This window comes from Oncorhynchus clarkii, chromosome 16 (assembly GCF_045791955.1).
Source record: "Oncorhynchus clarkii lewisi isolate Uvic-CL-2024 chromosome 16, UVic_Ocla_1.0, whole genome shotgun sequence".
Classification (NCBI taxonomy): Eukaryota; Metazoa; Chordata; class Actinopteri; order Salmoniformes; family Salmonidae; genus Oncorhynchus; species Oncorhynchus clarkii.
In genome coordinates, this window is record NC_092162.1 from 9,591,443 (window position 1) to 9,603,051 (window position 11,609).

The window sequence follows — 11,609 nt, forward strand, 5'->3', positions numbered from 1 at the left end:
TTTGCCCCACCAAGATTTACATGCTAAAATCGGCACTGAAACCTCATGATTTAAAGGTCTTGGATGAAAATTAAAAGCCATCACTGCCCAATCATCCTACAGTCCGGTCAAAAATTGTCACCCTTGAGCAAAAAATACTGTAAAATAAATAACACAAGTATTGAGCTATATTGTATGCAATTTAAAAAATAATAATAATAATTATACTACTACAATTGCTCAGAGAAAGAGATTTTGTTTGTGCACTTTACCCAGCATCAGGACATTTTAGCCTCAGCTACCTCTGCCAGGAAGCTGAAACTTGCCGGTAAGTGGATCTTCCAGCAAGACAATAACCCCAAGCACACATAAAAATCAACAAAGAAATGGTTAATTGGCCACAAAATCAAAAGTCTCCAGTCCTGAAACCCATTGAAAACCTGTGGTTTGAGTTGAAGAGCAGATGAAGGTTATCAAGGATCTGGAAAGATTCTGTATGGATGAATGGTCTCAGATTCCTCCCAATGTGTTCTCCAACTCATAAAACATTTAAGAAAAAGGCTCAGTTGCATTATTCTCGAAAGGTGAGGTATTGAAAACGGGTGCAAATAATTTCGACACTTTTCTATTACAGAATAAATATTACTTGTTAAACTAAATCTATCTGAGCAATTGCATTAGTATAACAAAATATAATTCCCACTTTTTTTTTGCATACAATATAGCTCAGTATTTGTTATTTAATACAGTGTTTTTTGCTCATCTTTATCAAGGGTGGCAATCATTTTGGACCTGACTGTACACGTGCAACAGCGTGCGCTGTATGTACAATATATTTATTTCATTGTTTTTTCTGCAACATCAATTCACCTTCTTGAGGACAATTTGAACATTTGATTGGTGATTGGTTATTTTAGGCCACAGCTCTTCCCCCAAAGCATGACCAACCGAGCACCTCGGCTGTGATTGGCTGAAATCACCAGTATTCGGATTCTTAACCAACCAGTCAAATAGCATTGAGTTTGCCTTGATATAACATTACTTACGTCCGTCCATGCGTCGAGTTGGAACGGGGAAGATTTTTTGAAGAGCGGTCAAAGGACGAGAGAAGGTGTTTTTGTAAGTGTCAACGATAACTAACACTAGTTTTGATTGCTTTTAATGTATTTGACATTGATGATCATGTTTGACATATCGAATGCTGCTAGACAATGTCACTGCGACTCCGTTTGCACCAAATGACTTGAGACCTCATTCTGAGTGAGTTAGCTAGTGTCGGTACACTGCTTTCTAAACGGTCACTGCCCGATGTCCATCAGATGCATATGCGGTTTGCCGGGTGTGTAGTCCGCATTTACCGTACATGTGTTTCGCTTTTCAACTAGATAGTTTTTATCTAGTTGGAGTCTGTACTTCCGTTTACCACCGCACCATAAAGCAACGCACGAGTTGAAAATATTGAACGCATGTGGTACACAGAACGCATCGCAGCCTAGTGCGGCACTCCAAACGTAACGTTACGGGCTTCTCCATTGCAATGAATGACTAACGCCTGAAAGAAAATAATTATTTGCATCCGCATGTAACTTGAGCATATGTCTCAAAGGAAATGTAAATAATGTTTGCTTATTTTGAACGTCCTCGTTGAAAACCAGGTTCTCTACGCTAGCATCTCAGTTTGTGGTCTCCGGAGCTAAATGTTTTACACGACGCAGTACATTTTGAGTACTACCGATTAATTGCTGCAGCGGTACCTAGTCCCGATTGTGGCGATGCTTTCAATTGCCTGTACAGCATAGTCACGCACATTTTTACTTAGACAAGGTACGTTTAGTTTTAAGTCTGTTCAAATATAAATTGTATTCAGTCTGCCGAATGTCCGTGAGGTTGGACCCACTTCAATATGCGGGTCTCTGTGTGGTAATCAGGTCATGAAGCAAACCTCTTAAAGCACGTGCACAGTTTGGATGTACATGCAGGTGAGGCATGCAGCATGCATACTGAACTATGTATTGCAGGTGTTTTGCATGGTATTGCCCATGTCAGGTGAAAGACATTTCAACATCTGTACTGGTGCTCTAAAATGCTGGGTAGATAATGCTTTCCTGTGGCTATTGTCTCAGATTTCGACCAGCTGAAGGACCAACCCCGCAGAGAGCCAGTAGAGTAAGTACAAATGTAATTGTATTCAACATTCTGGCTTGTAAGTGCTTTGTTTGACTATATACCAATTACCACCAGTCTGATTTTTATTAGGCAAGCTAGCTTCCTGCATGCAGCAGGGTCACTGACGTTCAGCCAAATTCCAAACAATAGTCCAGCTCAGCATGAGTGTATGATCAAACTTAGGCCTTTCCACAGTTGCAAGCAGGTATCTACAGTCTCTAGATGGTGCCAAATACTTCATTTTTGCTGTAAAATGAGCCACTTGCTGATAACCTCTCTTACCTGTCTGTCAATTCTCCTGGTTGGTGAACTCAAAAGAGCCCAAATTCTAGAGGAGTGACATTGTTTGGGTTGCCAAGATGGACGTGGGGAACCTGGGGATCTCTCAGTCCCAGGTGTTTCTCAACTACAGCCCGCGGGCCATCCTGTCACAGTGAGACGACACACACGCCTCAGTCTGCATGGTGTGACCGCTGCCTCAGGCCTGAGTGGGCCGTATACACCACACTGTTGGGTTACGTATGCCCCAAAACCGAGTTGAATCCAAATCCTTTCAGTTCTACTCTATAGTCTCCTCTCCAGTCCTATCCTATTCCAGCATAAGCAGCAAACGCATTAACATAAATGTACTTGGACCAGTTACGAAGTTTAGAAAGATGCACGTATTTATCTGTATAGTGTTTCGGGTCTCATGTGGTCTACTTCTAATGGCAGGAATTGAGCTGGGCCCAACTGTGGTGTTTGTTGCACAGCTAACAGCACGTCTAGGTTCTGTCTGCAGCCGCCACTCTGGGCTGAGGCAAAAGGCAGTATGCTCTCTGCCCTATGGCTGAACAGTGCTTTGTGTGTGTTCGTGCTCAGTGGCTAATCACATAGGTTACTATTGTGTTGTGGGTTTGATCTGAAGGAATGCAGTAGCCTACATCAGACATCAGATTAGTGGGGCGATTGCTTCATGTTCCTGTTCCTATCTCCACGGTATAGATGTTGAGGGAAATGGTTTTATTCCCTCTTGCTTTGGAATAACTATTTTTATTTAGCCAATTTCAATGGTAAGTATCATTTAGCCAACTGGTTTGTACGCTCACATTTTCACTGCATGGCTTCTATGGAGCTTTCAGGATGTGCAGTTTCCAACAGCAAGTGTGTCGTGTGGGAATGGGTGCCACTGTCAGGAGGCCATTAAACACGTGCTTTTCAGGTGGAATCCGATGTCTGTCTAGGTAATCTGAATTATGACGTGTTCTACTTGTCTAACTGGTGTCTGACGTAACATGCTTTGTGTAGGTGGAGTCTCTCCCTGGGCACGCGGCGTGTGATGGAGGCAGTGCGGGAGGGCCCTAAGAGCACCCTGAGCTCTGGTAAAGTTGTGGCTCTGGCAGCGGGGCTGTCTGTAGGAGCGACGGTGGGATACATTGTCTACCGGCAAATCAAAAGCCCCAGCCGTGAGTCTCGCATCTCATTGGTACTCGATAACCATCTTTTACACTATGGGTTATGGAGTGGTGTCTTCGTTTTATTTTATAGCTCCGCTGGCTAACACCGAGGAGTCCAGGATGTCAGTACCTCTGGAGGTTTACAGGACTATTACCAAGTACCAAGCCTCCTTCCTGGACCTGGTCAGTGACCTACCAGCCTGCCTGGCCCGGTTGTCTTACTATTTCATCATGTTGTCAGGCTCTGTGTGACGGTGTGGAGGGTCTCTTCTCACCTGTCCCTCTTTCTCCCTCCATCCAGGTGATGCAGAAGTCCGGTGCCCACGTGAGGGTGCTCTCTGAGTCTTCGCAGGCAGGCGAGGGGGAGCAAAGTTCCCAGAATTCCGTGTGTTTCCTGCTGCAGGGCTCACCTCAGCAGGTGCTGCTCGCCAGGTGTTCCCTGGAGAACCTGGCCGCAGACTGTGAGACCACCACTGATGTCATGGAGGTACCCCAGACTGCCTTCGGACGCATCATAGGTAAAGAGGGTGTTCTACATGTCTGTAAAAAACTGCAGTGTCTAGGTTAAGAGGCTAGGGTGCAGTATTTTCACTTTTGGATGAAAGACGTGCCCAGAGTAAACGTCCTCCTACTCTTTCCCATTTGGGAATATATGCATAGTATTATTACTGTATAGGAAACACTCTGAATTTTCTAAAACTGTTTGAATTATGTCTGTGAGTATAACAGAACTCATGGCAGACAAAAACCTGAAGAAATCCAAACAGGAAGTGAGAACTCAATAGAAAACAGTGCCATAGGATGTCCATGTTAGATATGGATGAGCATGCACTTTCCTAGGGCTTCCACAAGATGTCACCGTCTTTAGATTCTGGTTGTATGATTCTACTATGAAGGAGGGGCTCATAATAGCTCTTTTGGTGGGTGGTCTGGTAGAAAGCCTCAGTCTCGTTGTGCGCGGTCACGAGAGTGTACTTGCGTTTCTTCAGTGATTTAATGTTTAAAACATCCTAAATATGGATTGCATACATCATTTGACTTGTTTCTACGACCTGTAACGGAACTTTTTGAGTTTGTCTGGAGGAATTGCTTGTGCTTTTTGAGGATTGAATGCTGGGCTGAACAAGCTAACAACAAGTGGCTAAATTATGGGCTTTATGGAACAAATCAGTAATTTGTTGTTGAACTGGGATTCCTGGAACTGCCTTCTGATGAAGATATTCAAAGGTAAGTGAATATTTATAGTTTTTTTTTTGCAGCTTCTGTTGATGCCAAAATGGCGCCTATTTCTTTAGGTTCTGAGCGCCGTTCTCAGATTATTCTTTGTCTGGAAAGTAAAAAAAAAAAATCTGACACAGCGGTTGCATAGAGGATACATTTATCTTTAATTCTGTGAATAACACTTGCATCTTTTATCAGTATTTCTGCAAAATCACCGGATGTTTTGGAATCAAAACATTTCTGCGCGTAACGCGTATCGAACAAAACACACAATACATGTATAACATGATGTCCTATGAGTGTCATCTGATGGAGATAATCAAAGGTTAGTGATTCATTTTATCTATATTTATGCTTTTGTGACTGAAATATCGCTCAGTGTTTTTGAATTTGGAGGGCATCTAACATAAATAAATATATGTTGGGTTTTCGCTGTAAAACATTTAAAAAATCAGATACGATGGGTGGATTAACAAGATGTTTATCTTACATTAACAAGTCCAATACAGCAAATGAATGAAAGTTAAATATTTCTAAAGAATATTTTTATCAGCTGAATGGGAGGGTGTGTTCCCTTCAGGGAACTCCTTGTGCCCCCCCTAGCCCCAACAGGTTATTAATAGACTTGTTCCAGTTCTCACCGTTTCATAGATATAATTCAATCATTCATACGATTTCTATTACTGTGTGCTTCAGGTCGTGGAGGGGAGTCTCTGAAGCTCATCACCAGGACAACAGGAGCAAGAGTCCTATGTCCCAGGGAGAGGGGGCGGGGCCTAGAGAAGGGCATGGTGTCTGTCACAGGGACGAGACTGGAGGTCAGACGGGCCAAGGTAAGGGCAAGAATGTTTACGTTCTGCAGTGTTATAACCAGCTATGTACCTAACACTTAAACAATGTCATGTTAATTATTCTTATAGGAGCTCATCCTAGAGAAGGTATTTGAGGATGAGGCTGTAAGGAGGAGGATTACCCAGTCCTCGTCCCTGCGCCAGAAACGAAGACCCTTCGAGCCCCAGGATCAAAGGTCTGAGGTAAACAAAGGTCCAACGCGTCACTTTTCTGGAGTGCAGAAGTCCTGCTATAGTAGTCATGTAGTGACCCATACGCCCTGATGCTCTAACACATACATTTAATGGTTAACCTATATAGGGATGTATTAGAGCACCTGGCTGTATGGACTCTACTCTGTCGCTACAAAGTTCAGAGGTCACTGAGATCAAACCCACACAGGAACTGAAGCTGGAGGAGGCTCCACAATCTCTCTGGATGGAGGAAGGGGGGCTGGTCCATCCTAACGGTGTCCAGACCGCAGTGGGAGCTCTTGCCCAGGCTAGAGGAGAGACCGTACAGCTGGCTACAGAGGCACGAGAGGAGGACGATCTTCTGTCGCCTGACTCCCTATCAGATGTTTCTAAATTTGAAAGTAAGTTTTGATGTTCTGATTTTTGGGATAGTTGTAGCCGTTTTGAAAATGGCTGTACAATACTGAGATGGGTACAGGTCCTCTCCCATTGACTGTGCTAATTTCCTTAATCATTGACTACGGAATGAGATTTCCTATTCTCTGCAGCACAGGCTATGTAATGGTGTGCATGTTCATATTTGATCTCATCCAGTTCCCAGCCCAGACCTGAGCTTCCAGCCAGATGAGCACCTGGAGGTGTATGTATCGGCGTCAGAGAACCCCCACCACTTCTGGATCCAGATCCTGGGGGTCCGCTCCCTCCAGCTGGACAAACTTACTGCCGAGATGAGCCGCTTCTACAGCAACGGCACCCTGCAGGTCAGTCATTGCTTGTGTTCTTTAGACACCAAACAACAGGTGAAAACGGACTGAAACAGGAAGGGACTTTTTTTGTCTTGTCCATTAAGACATGCACATGTGTTTCCCGTTGCCTGCCTCAATGAACACAACTGTCTAGATTCCACCTACAAAAAAACATTGAAATAGTCTGCTCTAAACAGCATTCTACATTGCAGAGATGTTTTTTTTACACTTTCTATAGGATCATCTGTTGTGTTACTCTTCCAGGAGCAGCGAGTGGAGACCATCGTGGTGGGGGACATCGTGGCAGCTCCGTACCGGGACTACGGCACCTGGAACAGGGCGAGGGTCCTGGGGGTGATGGGCTCTGGCCTGGTGGACCTCTACTATGTCGACTTCGGAGACAATGGAGAACTACCCAGGGATAGTCTCCGAAGTATGAGGTGAGGGGTCAGAAAGAGCTGGACGATAGTCCAGCATTCCTCATTGTATTAATAAATCATAGATGAAAGCTTTCTCTAGTGGCTCTTTGGCTAATGTTCTGTTTTGTCTTCTCTCATGCCCCTTTTAGAAGTGACTTTCTCAGCCTACCATTCCAGGCCATCGAGTGCAGCCTAGCTGGAGTCAACCCTGCAGGTGAGGTGTGGAGCGACCAAGCCCTGGATGACTTTGAGCGCTTGACGTATGTTGCAGAGTGGAGACCCCTGCTGGCCAAACTGTGCAGCTACACACACTCTGAGGTCTCCTCTTGGCCAAGTGTACAGCTCTACGACAACACAGAGGGCAAGGTCTGTACTGGACTAGGATGGAAAATGGCTGTCAACTATCACTCATTCACTCACACTTTCTCTCCCCCTCAGGCTCTTATAGCCCTGTCATACTTTTTTCTTCCCCCTACGATTGTCAACATTTGAACTTCCTGGTCTGGTGGTCTCTCTGTCAGGCTGTAGATCTAGGAGAGGAGATGGTGAGTCTGGGCCATGCTGTACCTAGCCAGGATAATGGGAACGGGGGTGGCGACAGGGATGACCCTGGAACACTACAGAGGATGCTGGTAAGAACACCAGGCAGAGGAGAGGGACCATCAATTAGAGATGAAGATTTAAAGTACAGAACTATATGACTTCACTGTGTTCCTTTTAGGATGATGTGACTGGAGCCACGTCAGAGCTAAGCCTGTCCTGCATCAGCTTATCAGGTGGGTATACACTGAGGGTTCCATTCAGTAGGTCAATCAACAAAACATTGAAATGGATTATGTTCTACCTGAGCGAGGGAAATAACTCATGTTCCTTTTCAATGCATTCATTCGCTTTGTTGAACATGACACGGGCTGTTGCGGTGACTGTATTTGGCGGTCGCGAGTCATGAAGGCAGTCACATTCCACATGTAATTAGGCTTCTCTAAGCTCTGATGCTGCTGCTGGTCATTAGCAAGTTTGGTAGGCTACTAAGTGCATGGTACTCAGCGCTCCATTGTCCCTCTAATCACTGACATCAATGCAAATGTATTTGCAAATCTAATCAAACACTTGTTGCTCAACAGTTCTATAGGCTATGCAATTGAGGGAGAAACGGTGATGGCCGCTAATAGAAAGAGGAGGATCCCATCAGCTTTCTACAGACTAGACTTACTATTTATTTCTCAAATTTCCTAATGTTAAGCACATTGCTTCTCTTTACAACTGGAGCATATAGCCTACATGGCAGGCATGAAAATGATCCACGGGGAAAGTGTCCTCCATTTGCTTTTTAAGTGCGTAGATATAGTTGAAGTCGAAGTTTACGTACTCTAAGGTTGGAGTCACTAACTCGTTTTTCAACCACTCCACAAATTTCCTGTTAACTGTACTTTTGACAAGTCGGTTAGGACATCTACTTTTGTGCATGACACAAGTCATTTTCACATGACGGAGAGCCACAGAGGGGGATTCCGCCAGGAAATTCGAGGCATTTGCAAGTGCTTATCAAATTGTGAATGAGAGACTATTGGAGTGTGTGCAGCCTGCGCAAAAAAAACAAAGCAGAGTTCATGCCTTATCAATTGACTTTTTTCAAATCATTAGTCTCATGCAGCCTTACAATGTATTAAAACAGCCCAATGTTTGTATGAAGTTGCATTAATAACTCTAAATTAAGCATATAGGAGTACCTGTTTCTTTGTTAACAGCTCAACACAGAATAGCAACATGTGCAAACCCTCAAATCATTTGCAGCCAATATTTATATTTTATTCAGCTTTGTTTAATTGTATTCTTCATACTATAAAATAATGCCACGGAATTCTAAGCAAATCTTGTCTGCTAAATGAACTAGTGTAGCCCACAGCCATTTGACATAGCCACATAAGGACAACTCAGAGTATTCTGTTCTTCTGAAATAGACTACATTTTCTTCATGTCATGCTTCTTTAGACCTGTCTAAAATCAATAATGGATGTATAGGCTATATTACATGGATTTATTAGTTTTTAAAGAGGGTTGTAGGTTGTGGAAGCCAGGAGATGCTAAATGTTTGTTAATTACCTTGAGGCCGGTAGTTATTTGCTTGACAATCACCGGCTGATGCAATTTCGTGACAACCACAGCCCTAAACACGGCCCTAGAAAATCAAATCGTTGTCCCCAGGTGTTTTCTCTTTTCGCAGTGTGATTTGGCGGCACATGTCTTAAGTTACAGGTCATCAGAATGACGAGTGGGTGTTAAAGCTGGCCACACTGTCATTCTCAGGCTCTCTGAGCCCTCTGGAGCTGCAGCGGGCTGATGTTGATGACAGCCCCTCTGGGTTTGGCTTTGGGCTGACCCACTCCACCCCGGCCCAGCAAGCCCTGGTGGACCTGGTTTCCCACATCCTGGAGTCCCCCAGCCCCTCTGAACACCCCCTCTCCCCAGACCACCAGGTCCCGGACGAGCGCTGTCACACACTCAACCGAACCACCAACCTCTACAGCTTCTCAGTGCCCCAGCTGCAACTCACACACACACTTCCTATGTCCTCCTGTACCTCTTCGTCTACTTCCTCGTCGCCTCTGGAGGTCGTGACCTCTGTGTTGGGTTCGGTCATGCTGAGTGACAACGTCTTCCTGGAGGGCTCCAGTTATGACGGGGATGAGGAATGTGGCGTAACTTCGTCTTCCGGAGAAGTGGAGACAACTGGGGGAAACTCAACTTGGTGGTCGACTAGAGGTGACAGTCTGGAGGAGGAAGTGGACGAGGAGCAGAACAGTGAGGGGGCCATCGACATCGGTTCCACTCCTACCTTCCCCACACAGAGGCACTCGTGGCTGGAAGAGGGCAGGCATGGGGGTGGTGAAGATAGCACTGAAAGTCCTAGTGTGGTTGTAGTTGGCAGTAGCACTAGTAGTTTCAGTAGCAGTGGGAGTGATATTATCTATATGGGGTCAGTGGCGCCTGCTTGGGAGACGGGTCAGGCTGTGTCCTGCCCTAATGTTGATGGTGGCAACCCACAGAGGAAGAGGAAAGCAACAAGATTATCGTTCCACCTCTCTGAGGAGGCAATGGACATGAATGCCCTGGAAAGCCAAGCTGGAATGGATGAGAAGACTGAGGAACAGAGAAACCGACTGGACAAACACGAGATGGAGGAAGTGAAGAGTCCACTTGGGAAGGAGGCAGGATCTGAACACAGGAACGAACCTTCAGCGGGATTCCATTCACCAGAGGTTGGGACGGAGAGTGGAAGATTGGGTATTGCAGAGTGGCCACCGCATCAGAGGAGTGGTCTGCGAACCGCCGAGCAATTCAACAAGGAGCCCAACTGCACTGAAGCAAATGACAGGAGAGCGAGCCCTCAGGAATTATGACCTATGAAGGAGTCTATCCCAAACAGAGGTAAAGCTGAATTTCAGAGGGACTCCACTTTTCACAACTAGGGTTGATTTGTCACATGGCTATTGTGTGTCTTTGGGCCTGCGTCACTCCTCTGAATCACCAAGGCACTTCCTGTCGTTCATCAGGGGTCGCGTGGAACACTGTCTGGACAATTCACTGAGATGTGGTGGTGAATTAAATGTGAAACCAGAATGACGATGCTTATTTATTACTTTACCTAATGTGTTTTTATATTCTTGTTTCAGAAGTGGCCTCAATCTCAGGAAGCGTTGATGATGTTCTAGAGGACGAGTTCGTCTGAGACCAAAGACAGACATGTCAAGTTCCGTATACCCTTCCCTGGTTTTTGTAATGTTTTTGTTAAATATGCACTGATGTAATTTATCTAATTTAATGATGAATGGATACAAATTCAAAGGGTTGACTTTTTGTTAACATGTATTTTTATTGGACGTGTGTAGTGGGATGTGTTGTACTAAAATTGGCCTGTTAATTTTTTCCTCACCTTTCTTTCAGCACTGACCATCCACTCTCTGCATCAACTCCATGTTATGAAGTGGACACCTTCCCTCACCCCCCCCACGCCACCAACCCCCTCGTCCTCTTCATGAAGCCTTACTTGACTCATGCTGAATCCCAAATGAACCATTAGCCCCATACTCCTTGGCATTTTCTGTTTTATCTGAAACAATTGGATGATAATTTTTTTCAAAACCTCAGCGGGCAAGTTTAGCCAGTTACCATGTGGCCTGAACCAATCTGATCACTACTGATCTGCAGGAATGATTAGCATCTGCAGACTGTGCAGCAGTTCTCCCAGCCAATTTCATTGAACTGTGGTCTTTCCCCGATACGGGTTGATTTGGGTTATTCCTTTATGCCTTTCATGCAGTTATGCTTTGTGCTGCTGTGTTTATTGTTTAAGTTGCTGAGAGGAGATGGAGGAAAAAGAAGTCGAATGCCAGTATTGTTTAAGATAAAGCACTGTGATAGGAGTCATTCGAGCCCTATATTAGGTGATTGTGGCTGTTAGAACAAAATCAATCTGTAAATCAAAATGTAAGCCTCTGTACTATTGTGTTAGTTTTATGTTGTGAAAATAAAGATATTACACTTAAGCATTCTGACATTTAACATATTTTTCTGATTTCAAAGTATAGCTGTGCCTCGTCTGTTCCACTCTACAAA

General features: G+C 44.7%; 1 protein-coding gene across 2 annotated transcripts; it reads left to right on the forward strand.

Moving 5' to 3' along the window:
- Nucleotides 1–991: 991 nt before the first annotated feature.
- On the forward strand, nucleotides 992–11,536 carry LOC139367929 (tudor and KH domain containing). 2 transcript variants are annotated; one of them, XM_071106324.1, is made up of 16 exons: nucleotides 1,004–1,098; nucleotides 2,103–2,145; nucleotides 2,464–2,578; nucleotides 3,433–3,590; nucleotides 3,673–3,764; nucleotides 3,883–4,099; nucleotides 5,499–5,635; nucleotides 5,723–5,836; nucleotides 6,036–6,228; nucleotides 6,422–6,588; nucleotides 6,838–7,013; nucleotides 7,142–7,358; nucleotides 7,514–7,624; nucleotides 7,714–7,768; nucleotides 10,667–10,743; nucleotides 10,938–11,536. In XM_071106324.1, exons 3-15 carry the CDS (start codon nucleotides 2,505–2,507, stop codon nucleotides 10,720–10,722), a joined length of 1,767 nt encoding a protein of 588 aa, XP_070962425.1. In that variant the 5' UTR covers nucleotides 1,004–1,098; nucleotides 2,103–2,145; nucleotides 2,464–2,504; the 3' UTR covers nucleotides 10,723–10,743; nucleotides 10,938–11,536. The 2 variants fall into 2 exon arrangements, with proteins under 2 accessions (XP_070962426.1, XP_070962425.1); XM_071106325.1 differs by lacking the exon at nucleotides 2,464–2,578 and having other exon boundaries at nucleotides 992–1,098.
- Nucleotides 11,537–11,609: the final 73 nt, after the last annotated feature.